General features: G+C 45.1%; 1 protein-coding gene across 2 annotated transcripts in view; it reads left to right on the top strand.

The window, feature by feature from the left end:
* PLPPR3 (phospholipid phosphatase related 3) overlaps positions 1-17,616 on the top strand; it is a 44,024-nt gene that overhangs the window by 18,002 nt on the left and 8,406 nt on the right. For both annotated transcript variants that reach the window (XM_040322117.1, XM_040322118.1), the window contains exons 3-8: positions 532-717; positions 800-929; positions 1,008-1,203; positions 3,267-3,324; positions 5,497-5,670; positions 7,094-7,273. In XM_040322117.1, the coding sequence (XP_040178051.1) occupies positions 532-717; positions 800-929; positions 1,008-1,203; positions 3,267-3,324; positions 5,497-5,670; positions 7,094-7,273 (924 nt within the window). The remainder of the gene's footprint in view (positions 1-531; positions 718-799; positions 930-1,007; positions 1,204-3,266; positions 3,325-5,496; positions 5,671-7,093; positions 7,274-17,616) is intronic.

Raw genomic sequence — 17,616 nt, 5'->3', positions numbered from 1 at the left:
GGGTTGTGGTTGAGTTCCAGCACCTCATGTTTGAGAGAAAAAGCCCTGTGTATATATATATATATATATATATATATATATATATTTATGGTTGGAGCCTTATGGCCGATACAAACATGGACACAGACTGACTAGGACTCACAACATACAATGGGCCTGAAGTGTGCGCTGGCCCTAATGGACGGTACGCCAAAATAAGGGGGCATACCCTGTTAAATGATGGATGTTTGTGGAGAGTAATGAAGCTGGGAATTCCTGTGAATGGGATGGGGGGGGGGTGGGTGAAATGCGCCGGAAGTCTCGTGCTGAGACAGGAAGCCGACGGAGCCCGGGAGCAGGTGAGGTGTTTATATAGGCTGCCGGGCTCCTCCCATAAACACAGGCCGCTGCTCGGCCTTCTTACATATATATATATATATATATATATATATATATATATTTTTTTATTCATATACATATGCAATACAAATCAGAAAATCTACCCAAATGTATGTTACTGTCTTCTACCTTACACTTTTTTTTTTCTTTAAGCTTCCCATTGTGGCCTCCTCCATAGTATCTCTGTACTTTCTGGAGCTGACCGACGTTTTCCGGCCCGCACAGGGTGGATTTCAGTGTCATGATCGATCACTCTCTATGCCATATGTTGAGAGCAATGAAGAGCTCATCCCACTACTCATGCTGCTCAGTCTTGCATTTGCTGCCCCTGCAGCCTCTGTAAGTACCTCTATTTTTCGTGATACTGCTTTGAAGGCAGAAGTTCATTGTGCTAATATATTACTCTTCTGTGTTCCTTCAGATCATGCTCGGAGAGGGAATCCTTTACTGTATCCAGTCCAAACTGAAGGGCCGTGGTAGCTCTGAAGGAAGTATTAATGCAGGGGGCTGCAATTTCAATTCCTTTTTGCGCAGGACAGTTCGATTTGTAGGTAAGCGGGATTTTGAATTGATTTTCTCCCTGATTTCCTCTTAACTTCTTTTACTCTGGCCTCTTCTCTTTACTTTAGGTGTTCACGTTTTTGGCCTGTGTGCAACTGCATTGGTCACTGATGTCATTCAGCTAGCTACTGGATATCATGCTCCATTCTTCCTCACGGTCTGTAAGCCTAACTACACAAGGCTTGGCACTTCATGTGCTACAAACCCCTTTATCACACAGGACATATGTACTGGAAATGACCAACATGCTATTTTGTCTGCCAGGTAAGCACAACTGTTAAAAAAAAAAATCTAAATAGTAAATTCAACTGCATACAGTAAAACCTTGGTTTGCAAGCATAATTCGTTCCAGAAACATGCTTCATAATCCAAAGCACTTGTACTGTATATCAAAGCATTTTTTTACAGGGTATAAAAGAGAAGAGAGGCACCTCTAAGGCCGGGTACACACGGGCAAACATGTACGATGAAACCGGTCCGTCGGACCGTTTTCACCGTACATGTCTGCCCGGGGACTTCTGTACGATGGCTGTACTAACCATCGTACAGAAGTCTGCGCGTAAACAATACGCGGGGCGTGTCCGCGCCGTCGCCGCGACGATGACGCGGCGACGTGGGCGGGCCTGCCTTTTAAATGCTTCCACGCATGCGTTGAAGTCATTCGACGCATACGAGGGACGGCGGGCGCTCGGACATGTACGGTAGGTCTGTACTGACGACCATACATGTCCGAGCTGGCAGGATTCCAGCGGACGGTTTTAAAACAAGTCCAGGAATATTTGCCCACTGGGAAAAGGCCCGGCGGGCAAATGTTTGCTGGAATTCTGCCCGCTCGCGCCTACACATGACCGAACATGTATGCTGAAACTGGTCCGCGGACCAGTTTCAGCATACATGTTTGGTCGTGTGTATGGGGCCTTAGTGTAGCAATAAGTTGCTAAATGTTGTACCTTTAATAAATGTACCGTATATACTCGAGTATAAGCCAAGTTTTTCAGCAAATTTTTTTGTGCTGAAAATGCCCCCCTCAGCTTATACTCAAGTCACCTTTTTGAGCCTAATCTCCCGGACTTTGGGGACCTAGTACAGGTCACCTGCACACATATAGCCCCACTCTTCCTCTACAAGTACGCAAAGTTTGTTGTCCGACAGACCTACGGCCAGGGAGCACCGATTTTTCAAATTCGGGCACCCCTTCCATAGACTCCCATGTTAAATGGTAATTTCTCTGGTAACTTTGGGGACCCGGTACCGGCCGGCCGTAGGTCTTATGGACAGAAAATGTGGCACACAAGTTTTCTGTCTGGGGGACCTATGGCCGGGGAGCACCGTTTTTTTAAAGCCGGGCACCCCTTTTATATACTCCCATGTTAAACGTAAGTCTAGTCATGGACACAGTGAGGCATGGGCACAGTAAGGCATGGACTCAGTGAGGCACAGTGAGGCATGGACACAGTGAGGCATGGACACAGTGAGGCATGGGCACAGTGAGGCATGGACACAGTGAGGCATGGGCACAGTGAGGCATGGACACAGTGAGGCATGGGCACAGTGAGGCATGCACATGGACAAAGTGAGGCCCAGTGAGGCATGCAGATGAACACCCTAGGCTTCTACTCGAGTCAATACGTTTTCCCAGTTTTTTGTGGTAAAATTAGGTGCCTCGGCTTATATTTGGGCAGGCCTATACTCAAAGTATATACGGTAACCATATTGCTACACTTAGAGGCTCCTCTCTTCTTTTTTATACTCAGTTGTGACATGATTCTACTCTTATATCAAGACATCGCTTGTATATCAAGGCAACATTTATTAAAACATTTTGCTTGTCTTGCAAAACGCTCTCAAACCAAGTTACTCTCAAACCAAGTTACTCTCAAACCAAGGTTTTACTGTATTAGATAACTGGTAAGATACACCAAGACCATGTAAAGCACAGACTCAAGAAAGCGTGTTCACATAGTGAGGGCAGGTGCATCAAAAGAAAGGTAGCTAAGCAACCCTGTTTGCTTCCTAGCAACAGTGAACTGCAGTTGCAAAACAGCAGAAATGGGGCAATTTATGTCACCGTGAATATCCACACCTACTGCAAGTTTCCAGAAAATAATGTGTGAGGTAAATATAGCATGTCAAAGGAATATTGTAAAAGAATGATGACACATTGAATTCTCCCCCAGCACACCAAGGACAGGGATGTCTTTATGTAGACATTATTTATTAAAAAGCACTTGTGTTATGTATCTGCTATGAGTTGTGTTCTATTGCTGCAATATGCATCTGCATACTATTTTTAGTTACCTGTGCATATCATAAAATTATGTTTCCAGGAAGACGTTCCCTTCTCAACATGCCACACTTTCGGCTTTTGCAGCTGTCTACGTTTCTGTGAGTATCTGCTGGCCTAAAAGTGCTCATTAGTGTCATTCTAATAGGTAGTGCTGCCACAGGACACAGTATTGCACAAAAGAAGTAAAATGTAATTATTCTCATATCTAAATGGGTCTTCATTAGGAATTGACAAGTACAAATACTATAAATGGAATGCAAAAAGACAAAAAAAAAAAGTAAATGTCTTATTTAGAAAACAGGAAAATAAGAAACTGAGGTCAAGAATGCAAAGGATTTCCTTCAAACAAGGCTTCTTCCACGTTATCTTTTTGAAGGATAGGTCTGTAACACAGCAGAGTCTAAAAGGATGTTATATGCAAACAAAAAAAGACAAAGTCAGCATTAACCTTTTTTGAGACCAGGTCACTGACGCTTGGATGCTAAGACCGCACGCATCCGTTAACTTGACTATAATTCTAAACCTATAAATATCTGTGTATCCTTTTTTAAGCTGTCAAATGTACAAAAAAAAAAAAATTAAATGCAATTTATACATATCAGCTTTTAATAATAACTCTAATGCCGCGTACACGCGATCGGTTCGTCTGATGAAAACGGTCTGATGGACCGTTTTTATCAGACGAACCGATCGTGTGTGGGCCCCATCGTTTTTTTTCCCATCGGTGAAAAAACTTAGAACCTGTTTTAAAATTATCTGATGGTTAAAAAACGATAGAAAAAAAAACATCGTCTGCGGGGAAATCCATTGGTTAAAAATCAATGCATGCTCGGAATCAAGTCGACGCATGCTCGGAAGCATTGAACTTGATTTTTCTCAGCACGTCGTCGTGTTTTAGGGCACCGCTTTCTGACACGATCGTTTTTTTTAACTGATGGAAGTCAGCTTCATCGGATATCTGATGAAAAAATCCATCAGACCATTTTCATCGGATGAACCGATCGTGTGTACGTGGCATTAGTCTTTATATCAGTCACCTTTGCAGTCTATATATCGTGTTAACAGCTGCAGCCTGTAGGCCACTGCTGTCAAACTGCCTCTCTCTCTCTCTGCTAGACACAATGACAGCTGGAGTGGCAGGATTGTTTATAGAGAAACCCATGTGATTACTATGAATGGCTGTCATAATAACCACATAATCACAAACCAGATCAAAATGAATGTGCTCAGCATGATTTCTAATTACTGGTAAAAGAGAAACTGACACTGCGCCCATGCAAATAGCTGAATATAAGAAATAAATGGTCCATGAAAACAGCCTACAATGACCCTTTATTACAGGTTTCCTTGAAAACCTTATAGCATCACAACTTGGCCTAATTGATAACATTGGCCTATCTAGAGTAGAGCAAACCTGCATGAACATTCTACAAGGAAAATGATATAAAATTATCTATAGCAACAGGGCAGTTTTGCAAGTTACTCACACTGCACTGATAAGTATTGGCTCGCTTTCTGCTTTCATAGCAGCTGCCTAGTTATCCCAATTTTTAAATAAGGAAAGGTATGGAAAGGTTTCTTTACAGTAAGAGCTGTGAAAATGTGGAACAGACTCCCTCCAGAGGTGGTTCTGGCCAGCTCAGTAGAGTGCTTTAAGAAAGGCCTGGATACTTTCCTAAATGTACATAATATAACTGGGTACTAACATTTATAGGTAAAGTTGATCCAGGGAATATACGATTGCCTCTTGGGGGATCAGGAAGGAATTTTTTCCCCTGCTGTAGCAAATTGGATCATGCTTTGCTGTTTTTTTTACCTTCCTCTGGATCAACTGTGGGTATAGGATTTGGTACATGGGATTGTAATTTATTTATTTTTTGTTTCTTTTTTAACTGGATGGACTTGTGTCTATATTCAACCTGTATATTCAACCATAGTACACAGTGTATAGTAACAGTGATGGCTGGTGCTCTAATTTTTTGTGGGGGGTGGCGCACAAACCCCCAGACCCCACCCCCCCCCCCCCCTTTTTCTTTTGTTTGGTCAAACCAATCGCACTTTTTTTTTTTTAGCATATGATTAGAGCTCTAATTAGAGCCTCAGGCTCTAATCATATGCTAACAAAAAAAATAGAAATCCATGCGTCCGGTGCCCCTAAAGGAAAGGCTGCCACTGTATAGTGCCTACATGCTAGAGTGATGGAAATCAAGACAGCTAATGGTAACATACTGGGTCACAATAATGACTTATACCACCGTTTTATTTTTCAGATGTATTTTAACTCCATCATAACAGATAGTACAAAACTTCTAAAGCCATTGCTAGTTTTCTCTTTTGCCATTGCCGCTGGAGTGTGTGGACTTACCCAGATCACACAGTACCGTAGTCATCCAGTAGATGTGTATGCAGGATTCCTAATTGGAGCAGGCATTGCTGCTTATTTGGTGAGTGATCATTTGTGTTTGTTTTTTTTAAATACTGTAATATTTTTATAAATGCAAAAAACAGAAAGTGAGTGCTATGTGGACTACAGCAGCTAGCACAAAAGAGTGATCATACAACTTCCTAAAGTAACAAAAGATGCCAATGGTGTGCAGCGCTCAATATTGATATCAAACAATATAAAAAAACGTATGTGTAAAAGTCTAAAGTGATAAGATAATAATGTCCCAAAATATAAGCGTAAAAACTGTTCGTAAAGTGACTTGAGTATCCACCATGTGTTGTAAGGATAATCCAGTGGCTAAATGTAGTACATCTATGCACTCACAGCCTCAAACTGCCATTACACTCCACCTGGTGTTGTGAATTGGATGGAGGGAACCAGAAAGTTCTTTAAACTGTATAAAAAATCTCACCACCGGGAGCCCAAAGAGTACCAATATAGTGTAGTATTTAATTAAAAATTTCAATAAAAGCAAATACAATGCTCCAGCAAGAAAAAACACATTGTCCAAACTTAGGCCCCATACTCACGAGCAAACATGTCTGCTGAAACTGGCCCGCAGGCCAGTTTCAGCAGACATGTTTGGTCGTGTGTGGGCGCGAGCGGGCCGAATTCCAGCAAACATTTGCCCGCCGGGCCTTTTCCCAGCAGACAAATATTCCTGGACTTGTTTTAAAACAGCCCGCTGGAATTCAGCCCGCTCGGACATGTACGGTCGTCAGTACAGACCTACCGTACATGTCCAGGCGCCCGCCGTCCCTCGCATGCGTCGAATGACTTCGACGCATGCGTGGAAGCATTTTAAAGGCGGGCCGCGCACGTCGCCGCGTCATTGTCGCGGCGACACCGCGTCATCGACGCGGCGACACCGCGGACACGCCCCGCGTATTGTTTACGCGCGGACTTCTGTACGATGGTGTGTACAACCATCGTACAGAAGCCCTCTGGCAGACATGTATGGTGAAAACGGTCCGACGGACCGCTTTCACCATACATGTTTGTCCGTGTGTACCCGGCCTTACTGTAATGTCTGCCGCTCCTAGCACGAGGAATCTGCGGCGATGATGTCAGCATGTAAGGCCCACTGACGCGTTTCATGCACATGCATGTTATCAGGGGAAAAATTTACTGTCAGAGCGCTAAGGATGTGGAACTTCCTTCCACAATCAGAAGGGTCGATCATTTTAAAAAAAAAACGTAGGGCATCTTAAAGAACGCAACATACTGGGATATACTAAAGGTTTTGACATAAACACACCCACACAGGTTAAACTGGATGGACTGTTGTCTTTATTCAACCCTACTAACTATATAAAAATGTAATATTACCTTACTGTGCAGATGTCATGTAATGAGCTTTCAATATGCATTAACTATTCATGCTTTATGGAACTAATTGCCTTGCTTGATACCAATGTTAGGCTTATCATGCTGTGGGTAATTTTCGGGCATCCTCTGAGGACTCTTTGCCAGCACCCCCAAGTAAAGACGGTTTACGTGCTTTGACACAACGTGGACATGAATCTGTATATCACCAGAACAAATCCTCAAGCAATGATGAACTATCTCCCCGTCCAGGTGGCCAGGCTACCCAACGCCAGGTTAGTGAGATACAAATATTAATTGTTTGTTCTAAAAAAAATTAAGCTCAAACCTAATGTTAAATTAAATATGTACACAATACATATTCTAGGCACACTCACTGACAGGACTTATTGTAATATATAAAAGTAGCCTAAAAACTCACAAAATCCAATACCCTAATCCCACAGACAATTTCCTGGCACAGGAATCAGGAAAATAAAACAATTTCTTGCACAATGGCCACTGTGACAATGTAAAACGTGATGTAACATGCTAAAGGCGTAGTACAATGCATATTTTATAACTGACTGCTCCAGCATGCACTTATTCTTATAAGGTTATAAACAACCTATGTGCTGTTAGGATTTAGGAAAGGTCTTATTATTTCCCTAGCTCCGTCAGGCTACATTCTATTTCTACTGACACTTGAGGATCACAAACTGATATCTATTTATTTATTCAAAGTGAAAATCTAGAAGAAGGTTTGTGACTGCATTTTTTTGTGCATGCCGTGTGGTGCACTGCAATGGTTTGTAGGAGTGCAAATGTGTTGCAGAGGTGCATTGGGGGGACATTCAAATTGAATTTGAGGCCAGTTCACCACCTTACCATACCACATGTGTGAACAGGCCCTAATGGTTATGAAAAATTATGCAGGGTACGCCCATGAGACTGGTGTCACTTGGTTTTCTAAAATAAGAGAACAACGGTTTGCTTTCATCTCTGGGTGAGCTAATAACAGATGCGGCTGACAGCAGGAGTCTGGTGCGTCCCTTTTCTCTGTTTCAGGGAAGAATCAGACCTGGATTTTTGCCTGAATTCGGACCTGAAACAGAGCCAATGATGCACAAAATCCCTGTGCAATTTGCGCTGCAGCTGCCCCGGAGCTGTGTGAATCGGCTCCATTAAGAGCCGGTCACAGTCTCCTGTCATGCAAATTAGATGTGGGGAGACCCATATCCAATTCGCACTAGTGTGAACCCAGCCTTAGGGCTTCACTGTCTTATTTATAAAGGACAGCACTGACTTTATGACTCTGACACAAGCAGAACACTATTTATAACAATGGGGGAAAAGGTGTCAGGGGGAGGACAGCTCGGTCATTTATTTGGTTCTTCTTCAAATTATGGAGCTCTCTCTGCAGCATTATGGTCTGTGAGTGACTATGAGCTTTGAGTTTGTCTCAAAGGGCAAACGCAGTGTGTTTTCAGGTGCATTTTGCTTGCATTTCAAATAAAAATGGAAACCACTCCAATCAATTTATGACTAGCTTTTAAAGTAAGGTGCACATGGATGGGCTTTGCAAAGAACAACAATTTCCCAGCAAACTTACAAGGTAGCCAGCAAAAAAAAAATCGATTTTACATCGTTTATCAATTTGCGGAAGCCACACTGCCTCATCAAAGCGTTTCTGTGTAGTGTAGTCCTGAGTAGTTCTAGTCTATGAGAGCTTCCATATACGTATAACAGTGGATAAAATGAGGGCAGGTATCAGTGTTGCCAACCTACGTGATTGAAATTAACTGACACAACCCCCAAAACTTACTGGCACAGCCAAGTTTTTACTGGCATTTCCAAAAGTTACATGACTGCTGTATAACTGTATGTCCCTTCAGTACTTAACCCCCTATGTTACCAAATGCTATACCTCCCTTTAAGTAACTTAGACCAATACCAAGGGTGTGGAGTAAACATGGCCGTAGCAGCCTCCTTTATTTAAAATATATTAACTTTAACATTAACTCAAAACATTTCCAAAACCATACGTCAAAGGTGTCAATAATTTTTGCAGGGAAAACCTTTATTATACACTTCCTTCAATTTCTGCACTGCGGTCTTCTCCCATCCGATAATAGGCCTCAAGCCAACCTGCTGACTCAAAGACAATCCTGACCGCATTGCCCCATTCCCAGTGCTTCCAGCTAAGCCTCCGCTTTCTGAAAGCCAAAACATCAGGACCCATACCACCGACAAGTCCTGACCCATCTTTTACCAGGTATTTCCTTCTCCTGCAAAACGACCAGACACCCGCCACAGCGCACCACTGTAAAAGCCTTTACAGTTGGGCGACCCTCCACACCCTAAGGGCTCTCTGTATGCCATCCTGTATGCCCAATGCCCACATGTCAATCCCAATGTCATTTAAGTGCACCCCGTCTCCACGTAAGTACCTCCACGTCTCCTCTTCCAGCTCCATGTGGCGAATCACTAAGCTTCCATTCCTCCCCATGAACCTTCCCACATCTCTGTTCACTTTCATCCTGGCTCTATTAATGCCCTCCCAAGATCTAGCAAGGCGCCACGACGTGCGAGACACCATGTCAGACCAGACTATTATCATGTCCGGGAAAGCCATGCGCAGGCGAAGGACATCAAATTTAATGTCCTTGGTTAGGTCCAGCATTGACCTAAGGCCTAGATCATTCCCGCCCACGTGCAGGATAAGAACGTCGGGCGGGCGGTCCAGACGCGCATACTTATGCACTTCAGGGACCATCCTACTCCACAGCATGCCCGACACTCCCAGCCAGTGAATCCGGGCCTCCTCCCTGGGAAACCCCAATTGCCGGCCTTCCGGTCTAGCCTCAGCCCTCTTAGCCCCTCAAAACACATAGGAGTGCCCTAGTATCCAAACCAGAGCCGCCGCCGCACCTTAAAAGGAAAGAAAGAAATTGCTCCGCCGTAACCTAGCAGCCCCGACCACTTACACATATGCATAACCAAACAGCGATCACGTCTTACCAGCAATACTACCCCCCCCCCCATTTTTTTTTTCACAAATTGACCAACAAATGGGGGCACACATAAATACGAGACCTATTGGACTCCCATCTCCCAATCCGCTTCACCGATTCCTCATCTAAACCACTTCTGGCTGCCTCTGTAGCTGCCCCTATCCGGAATGAGTGTGACGAATATTCCCTGTCTGCCAAACCCAATGACCTCAAACATGTGCGAAAGACCGCAGTAAACTGAAACCTGGATAGTGGCAACCCATCTGCGTGTATCAGTAAGGACCCTCCTTTGTCTGGGCGTTTCTCCAAAAATCCCCGGACCGCACCCACCGGACATAACGGTGATTCTGGTAAGGCAAAAACAATTACCCTTTTGCCCTTCCCACTTTGATCAGTCTTAGATCTTCTTAACCATATTGCCACCCTATCGCCGCAACAACAGACCTCCGACAAACTGCCAAACAAGCCCTGCAGTAACTCAAACGAAACTGGCCATCTGGCATCCCTGCTGGGCCTGGCCCGTCTATATCCCTTTAGCGCCTGTCTCACCCAAAAATCTTTTGTAAGATCAGGCAACCCCTGCCATTTAAATAAAAAAGCAAGCCTGGCCACTTTCTTACTCAACATGGATACCGACACCCCTGCCTCCATCAACCGTGAAATGAAATAAAGCACCAGCAACCTCACTTCTGGACCTGTGATCTCCACACCTGTTTCGCGGCCTACCTCAGCCCACTCCTGCCACACTTTGCTGTAAGCGGCGCACGTCATCTCACTCACCGACCTCCGAATCTATCCGTGTGCTACTCCAAGGCAATCTTCCACAGCCAGTCGGGACATGTGATTCCTTGTTGCTCCGCTTCCGGCGCCAACTCCCGAAATCTGTCCCACTGGAAACGAGATAACGCGTCAGCAATGACGTTTTCTACCCCAGGAAGGCGCACTGCATATATGAAAATGTTCAGTTGCATGCAACGCAACACCAACCTCTGCAGCATGCGTACCACCGGAGGTGACGATGCTGATGCTTTGTTGATAACCTGAACGACTCCCAGGTTGTCACCATGAAAACGAACTTTTCGATCCCGAAAAGACTCGCCCCATAATTCCACTGCCAACACTACTGGAAATAACTCCAACAGTACCAAATTTTTGGTAAATCCCGCCTGCACCCAACACTGAGGCCATGGACCGGCTCTCCATTTGCCCTGGAAGAAAGCTCCAAAGCCAGTGGAACCCGCCGCATCCGTAAACAATTCCATATCGAAATTGCTGACGGGCCCAGCCATCCACAGCGCCCTTCCGTTGAAGGATTCTAAGAATGTGTGCCACACCTGCAAATCCAGCCTATGCGCCTTTACCAAACGGACAAAGTGGTGTGGTGACCGCACCCCCGCCGTGCTAGCTGACAGAAGTCTACAAAATGCCCTGCCCATGGGTACAATGCAGCACGCAAAGTTGAGCTTGCCCAACAACGATTGCAGTGTTCGCAGTTGCACTGTGTGTAGTGCCAACATACATCGTATCTCTTCCTTCAATGCGTCCACCTTGCCCTCGGGCAACCTGCTCTCCATGGCCGCCGAGTCCAATGTGATCCCCAAAAATATGAGAACCGTCCTAGGACCCTCCGTCTTGTCCGGAGCCAACGGGACACCGAACATACCTAACAGTATCGCACACGTCCTGGACACCGCCGGGCCCACGCAGAGGAAGTTATCCAAGTAATGGATAATGGAATTCACCCCTGACACGTCCCTGACCACCCATTCCAGAAACGAACTGAACTGTTCGAACAGTGCACACGACACTGAGCACCCCATTGGCAGGCATCGATCCACGAAAAATTCATCATTCCATGTGCACCCCAACAGGCAAAAGCTTACGGGGTGCACCGGCAAGAGTCTAAAAGCCGCTTCCACGTCGGCCTTAGCCATGAGTGCACCACGTCCGTAATGACGCACCCATGACACGGCAGCGTCAAATGACGTGTAGCTAACCGCGCAAGTGTCCGGGTCTATGGCATCATTCACCGACCCCCCTTTTGGAAAGGAAAGGTGGTGAATCAATCTAAATTTGTTCGGCTCCTATTTCGGAAACAACCCCCAAAGGAGAAACCACCAAATCTGGCAATGGAGCCTCTGAAAAGGGGCCTGCCAATACGCCCCAAAGCCACTTCCTTCAGTAGTTTCTCTGAAACCACCTCAGGATGTCACAATGCACACCGCAAATTGCGAGGAACGGGCGGTATTACCTGCAACAAGCATGGAATCCTAAAACCTTCCGCAAAACCCTCCTCCAATAAGCGGGTCGCCTGCCTGTCCGGATACTTACTTAGAAACGGACGCATCCTTCCCACTATCACCGGAGTCCTCCCTTTTGTTACCAAACTCACCTGAACGGCCTTTTCCTTGTTTAAAACATCTGGACAAGGTGTGCGTTCCCCCGCACCCGGAACACTCGTGTTTGAACCTGCATGTTGCCCCAAACTTGTTATATTGCCAACACACCCCTTTTGTTTTACTAGCCGGCTGTCCAGAGGAAGACGATCCGCCGGCCCCTCCCTGAAAAAACTGATTCGGGGCCCTGGCCGAAGTCATGAGACGGACCCACAAATTTATGTCTTTGTGGTCCCACCTCAAGTCCGGTCGAACTGGCATCCGCTGCCTAAACTGCTCGTCGTATCTAAGCCAAGCAGTGCCCCCGCTGCCCCGCACTCTGGCTTTTTAGTGCTAATCACACTAGCCAAAATACTAAACGCCTGCAACCAATTCGAGAAAGTACGTGGGATCAGCCGATACCTACGCTTTTCTTTATCGTCTTTTTTGTAGTCATCCGGCTTGACCCTATCCAGGTTGAACTTTTCCAACGGCAACAATGAAAATATCTCGACGTACTCACCTTTACCAATTTTCGCGCGTACCTCCGCCTTCAAATGAGTCCCAATGGACCCTCCAAGCATATGTATACTTCGCATTTTGCCGCATCTGCCAAACTCACCACATCCTGCCTTTCCACCGTGGCCTTGCTACCCTCCTCCCCCGTTTTCTTTGCGCTATCCAGAACCGCGGAGGTGGGGGGGACAACCGGCGCAGGGGGCACCACCACCCCAGCCTCAGGTATACTCACCACTACGCTCGTCTGCGGGGACCCCCATGCAGCCGCCGGACTAGCCCCACTCCCTCCCTGCTCAAAACGGCTGACCAGCTCCTTTATACCCGCCAAAAATCCCTTAAAACCAGCCTCCTCCGTCTTTGACCCCCCTGTCCCTGACCTGTCCTGGCTACCACCTGTAACCCCTCCCCCAGACATGTTAGCAGCAGTTAAAGTAGGTATGGACTTACCGGGCTGCCTAGGAAGAGACCCACCAGCCGACCACCGTCCCGAATCCTTCACCGCCGACCTCGCTGGGATCACCCGCTCCTCATCAGATCCGGACAATTCGCCCTCCGACCTGTCTGCGACCCGCTCTCCTTCAGATGAAAACCCCCCAGGGGAGGATCCCTGGGAGGCGAGGGTCCTGCCGACTCCTGGCTCCGCCTCCTGGCAGCAGACCCGCCGACCGATGTCCTCGGCGCTTTCCCTGGACTGGGGGGGCTCTCTCCAGCCCTGCTGCTCACACTCTGCTCTGCCGCTCTGGAGGCCTGCGTTGGGGCTGGGGAAATTAGAATTAGAGTATTTAGAATTAGAGTATTTAGGCTACAAACAAATACAATATGCAATTAGCAATATGATTTAAGGTAGATAATAAGGCAAAAACATATTTCTTATTTTAGATATAGTAAGTAGCTCAGGGACCAGCCTCAGGAGGGCAAGAAACTCTCACAGTGACACCAACAGCAGTGTGCAGAAGCACAGATGATGATGAGACCTCACTGACACGACATGTCACCTCCTGAGTCACAGAGTCACTCCAAGCCAAGCGGCCCCCAAAAGTCCACTCCAGTCTAAACAGCACTGATGGTCCTGGTCCCAGCCTGCCTTGCTCCCATCCTGCAGACCCGCACACGAGGCTCTGGCTGCTCTACTTGCACCATGACATCACACGACATGCTCAGGCACCACACCCTCAAAAGCTGCCCGATCACACTGTAGCAAGCACTCGGATGGTCCAAGTCAGCTCCGGACCAAGTCGAGCGTCACAGCCATATTTGTTTACTGGCAGCCTTTTACTGGCATTTACTGGCAGGAGAAAATTGCCTGTTTTTTACTGGCTGCCAGTAAAAATACTGGCGGTTGACAACACTGGCAGGTCAGCCAAGAGGTAGCCCTTTTCACTTGCATTTGAAATCAATCTGAGATGCTGCTGTATACATCGCCATATTTACTGGACTATAAATAATTAAAACTATTTATTGTAAATGCATTTTTTTATTGCCTGAATACATTACATACATTATGAAAAATATATATATATATAAAAAAAAAAAAAACACTATACATTTCCTTTAAGTGCAATGACTGATACTGTAAGCTTGGCTAGAGCAATCAAGTGTACATTTACATAGATTTCATTACTATAATCCAAATGACTAACTCATCTGGTGAGAGAATATGAAATGTTAGCATATATTAATATAATGAAAATAAATTCTATTCATTTATATATTTCTTCTAAACCAGGGGTCTCAAACTCAAATTACCTGAGGGCCACAAGACAAGTTTTCATATGCCATGGGGGGCCGCATGCAAACTTTCAAACTTGAAAGAGGAGGGATAACAATATCCTCACATGTAGTGTGCATGTGGATATTATAAAGTAAAGAAAGGGTGCCACGTCCTAGTATAAATGATAAAGGAGATAACTAAGGGCTAGTTTTTGGACTTTTTAGGCACGATTTGGTTGGTCAGAATATATTTACACAAGAAGAGATTTTCTCTAAAAAGTAGGTTTGTTTATTTAGATATAAAATATCATAATATGTAGAACAAATAAAGAAGAAAAAGTATTGCCGTTTCCAGCACAAAAAACTATCTAAGAGGCTAACTAGGCAAGCCTATCCATAAACATTGACAGGAATTATACATAAAATATAACAATGTATCCACAATGAGATTGAACACTTCCAAGAGGATTTGGAATAAAGTGTATAAATATAATTAGTAATCCTGTCAAGTTGTGGAAATGCAGGCAAGGGTATGTCTGCGGTGGTTTGGCTTGCTGCGTTGGTAGACTCGACCGGTTTCGCGCATTAGCAGCGCTTCCTCACGGAGTCAGCAGTGTAGTTTTAACTATAGGACAACATTGAACAATGACACACAAAAGAATAGATAAAAACAGTATATCAATTTGGATAATAACACTGATGAAGCAGTAAAATAAATAAATATAAACAGGGATATATACACGGGCAAGTGGAGGTGGAGGAGAAAGGTAAGGGAAGAGGGGGGGGGTGGGGGGGGGGGGGAAAGGGGAGGTGGAGAGTGAGGGAAGAATAGAAAAGGGGGGGGGAGGACGTAAGGGGGTGAAGACAGGGGAGGGGAGAGGGAGAAAGGAAGCATAGAGTCCTGATAAGTAAATGCAACCCCAGAGCATTTCCTCAATGATGCAGTGGGAGCGAGGGTAGGTAGGTATAAACAATGTAGAATAGTTTAGGGGAGGAGAAAATAATAATAGGATAAAGGAGCTAATATAGATACTTACAGACAGTATTGATTGGTAGGGGGATCGATATATAAATTTTCTGGTAATAATAAAGGAAGAAACAGACTGTGTCCGGACTGCTGGACGTTGTAAGGGGTATAGGGGAACGACCCAAATAAAATAGAAAGTAACAGTCTGAAGAATAAAGAAATACAATGAGTATACTATAAATCTAATACAGAGTGATAGCAAAATAATAACAATGGGGACATCCTACCTTCAATGAAGGAGGGCAGGGCTTGAGGCAAGGAAAGAAGGGAGAGAGTAAACAGTACCCTCTAACAATCCTCAATAAATGCTACACTTCCTGGTAGCAGAAGTGAGAAACCAGAGCTGGGTGCCGGCTGATAGCCAGGTATTAAGGCAGTGGGTAAGCCTGGTATGATAAAGAGAAAAATGCAACCTATTAGTTAGAGAGAACGGGGTAGAGATAAACAGAGGGTAGTAGGAAGGGGCATACCTGATTCAGTGTATGCGACAGCAATCTCCTCCACGAGTCTCCCGAGAGACTGCAGCGATCGGGTCTCGTGTACGGGGGCTTAAATAGGGACTCGCTCAGTGCGGAGAGGACGTAACACACGGGGATTGCGTGTGACGTCATCCGCAGTAGCCGCGCGTCTCCTCATCATGCGTGCGCGCCGTAGAAACAAACAACACGGCGCCACACGTGAGAGGCATCGCTCCAGGATGGAGGACTCCATCTAGTGGTGCGAATACAGATCTCTGTACAGAGATCTGTGATGCGTGGCCAGCCACTGCATCGAAAGGGGAGGGGGAGGAAAAAATCTCAAAGGGTGGAATGAACCATGGCAGGACTAAGAAGAGTAGTAGATAATAGAAACTAACATCGTGTGGGTAAAGCAGGGGGAAGGGGAAGTCAGAGCATAGATGATTGCCCGTGTGTATATAATGCTAAGTACTAATTACAATATCAATGGTTATTGGGATATAACACATAAAATTCATTGATAGTTGGAGATTCCTTGGATAGATAGAATAGTATAAGAATAAAATGGGGGGGGGGGAATAAAGGGGAAGGGAGAGAGAGGAAACGAAAAAAAGGAGGACCCCAAAAAGCGAAAAAGCGGAAATAATTGAGGTTTGGTAAACAACAGAGTCACATCCCATTGATAACATACCAACAGGGTTACACAGAATTCTGCACAGTAGTCTCAACACACACATAGATAGATGCGACACACGAGCCATACATAGATATACATACATTGGTCTTTATACATACATAGATAGATGGAGCTTGCAAAAAAACAGCTAGTATTACATATCATCTCATAAAGACTTATATTAACAAAGTGATGATTAGAATATATATATGTGGGAATTTGCCCCAATGTGTCCATTACTAATCTATATTATTAGATGGTACTTGTGATGTCAAGAGATAGGAGGCTAGAATACCAAATTTGAAAATAGAAAATAAATAAAGAAATTTATAAAAAAGGTTTGTACGATTGTGCCTCGTTGAGGCCGGGGGCATAAAGGGCGTTGAGGCGTTCTATCCACAGAGTTTCTCTTTGCAATACCAACTTATCCCAATTACCTCCTCGATCATTTTTAGGAATCACAGCGAGAGCAATAAAGGAAACTACCTTATTGTTAAAGCTGTGGTATAGATCTAGGTGTCGACTCACAGAAGTCACCATTTTTCCTTTTTCGGAATAGTAAACGTGGTCACGGATCCTGGCTTTGAATTTTCTGATGGTTTTACCCACATAGAAGGCCTGACATTGACATGTCATCAAATAAATAACTCCCTCTGTGTTACAATCAGCATGGAAGTTGGGTATAAATGTTTCCCCATTGGGCAGGATAAATCTAGTGCCAACAGTGATCCATGAGCAGAATGAGCAGTGTCCACACCGTGTAATGCCATTAGTAGATGTTCCCTTATTCCGGTTTGATATATAGTGGCTTGATGTGAGTTCATCACGCAGTGATCTGGACCTCCTAAACGTTACATCGG

Source organism: Rana temporaria, chromosome 1 (genome assembly GCF_905171775.1).
Source record: "Rana temporaria chromosome 1, aRanTem1.1, whole genome shotgun sequence".
NCBI classification, from domain to species: Eukaryota; Metazoa; Chordata; class Amphibia; order Anura; family Ranidae; genus Rana; species Rana temporaria.
This window is presented reverse-complemented; position numbering and strand designations above follow the sequence as displayed.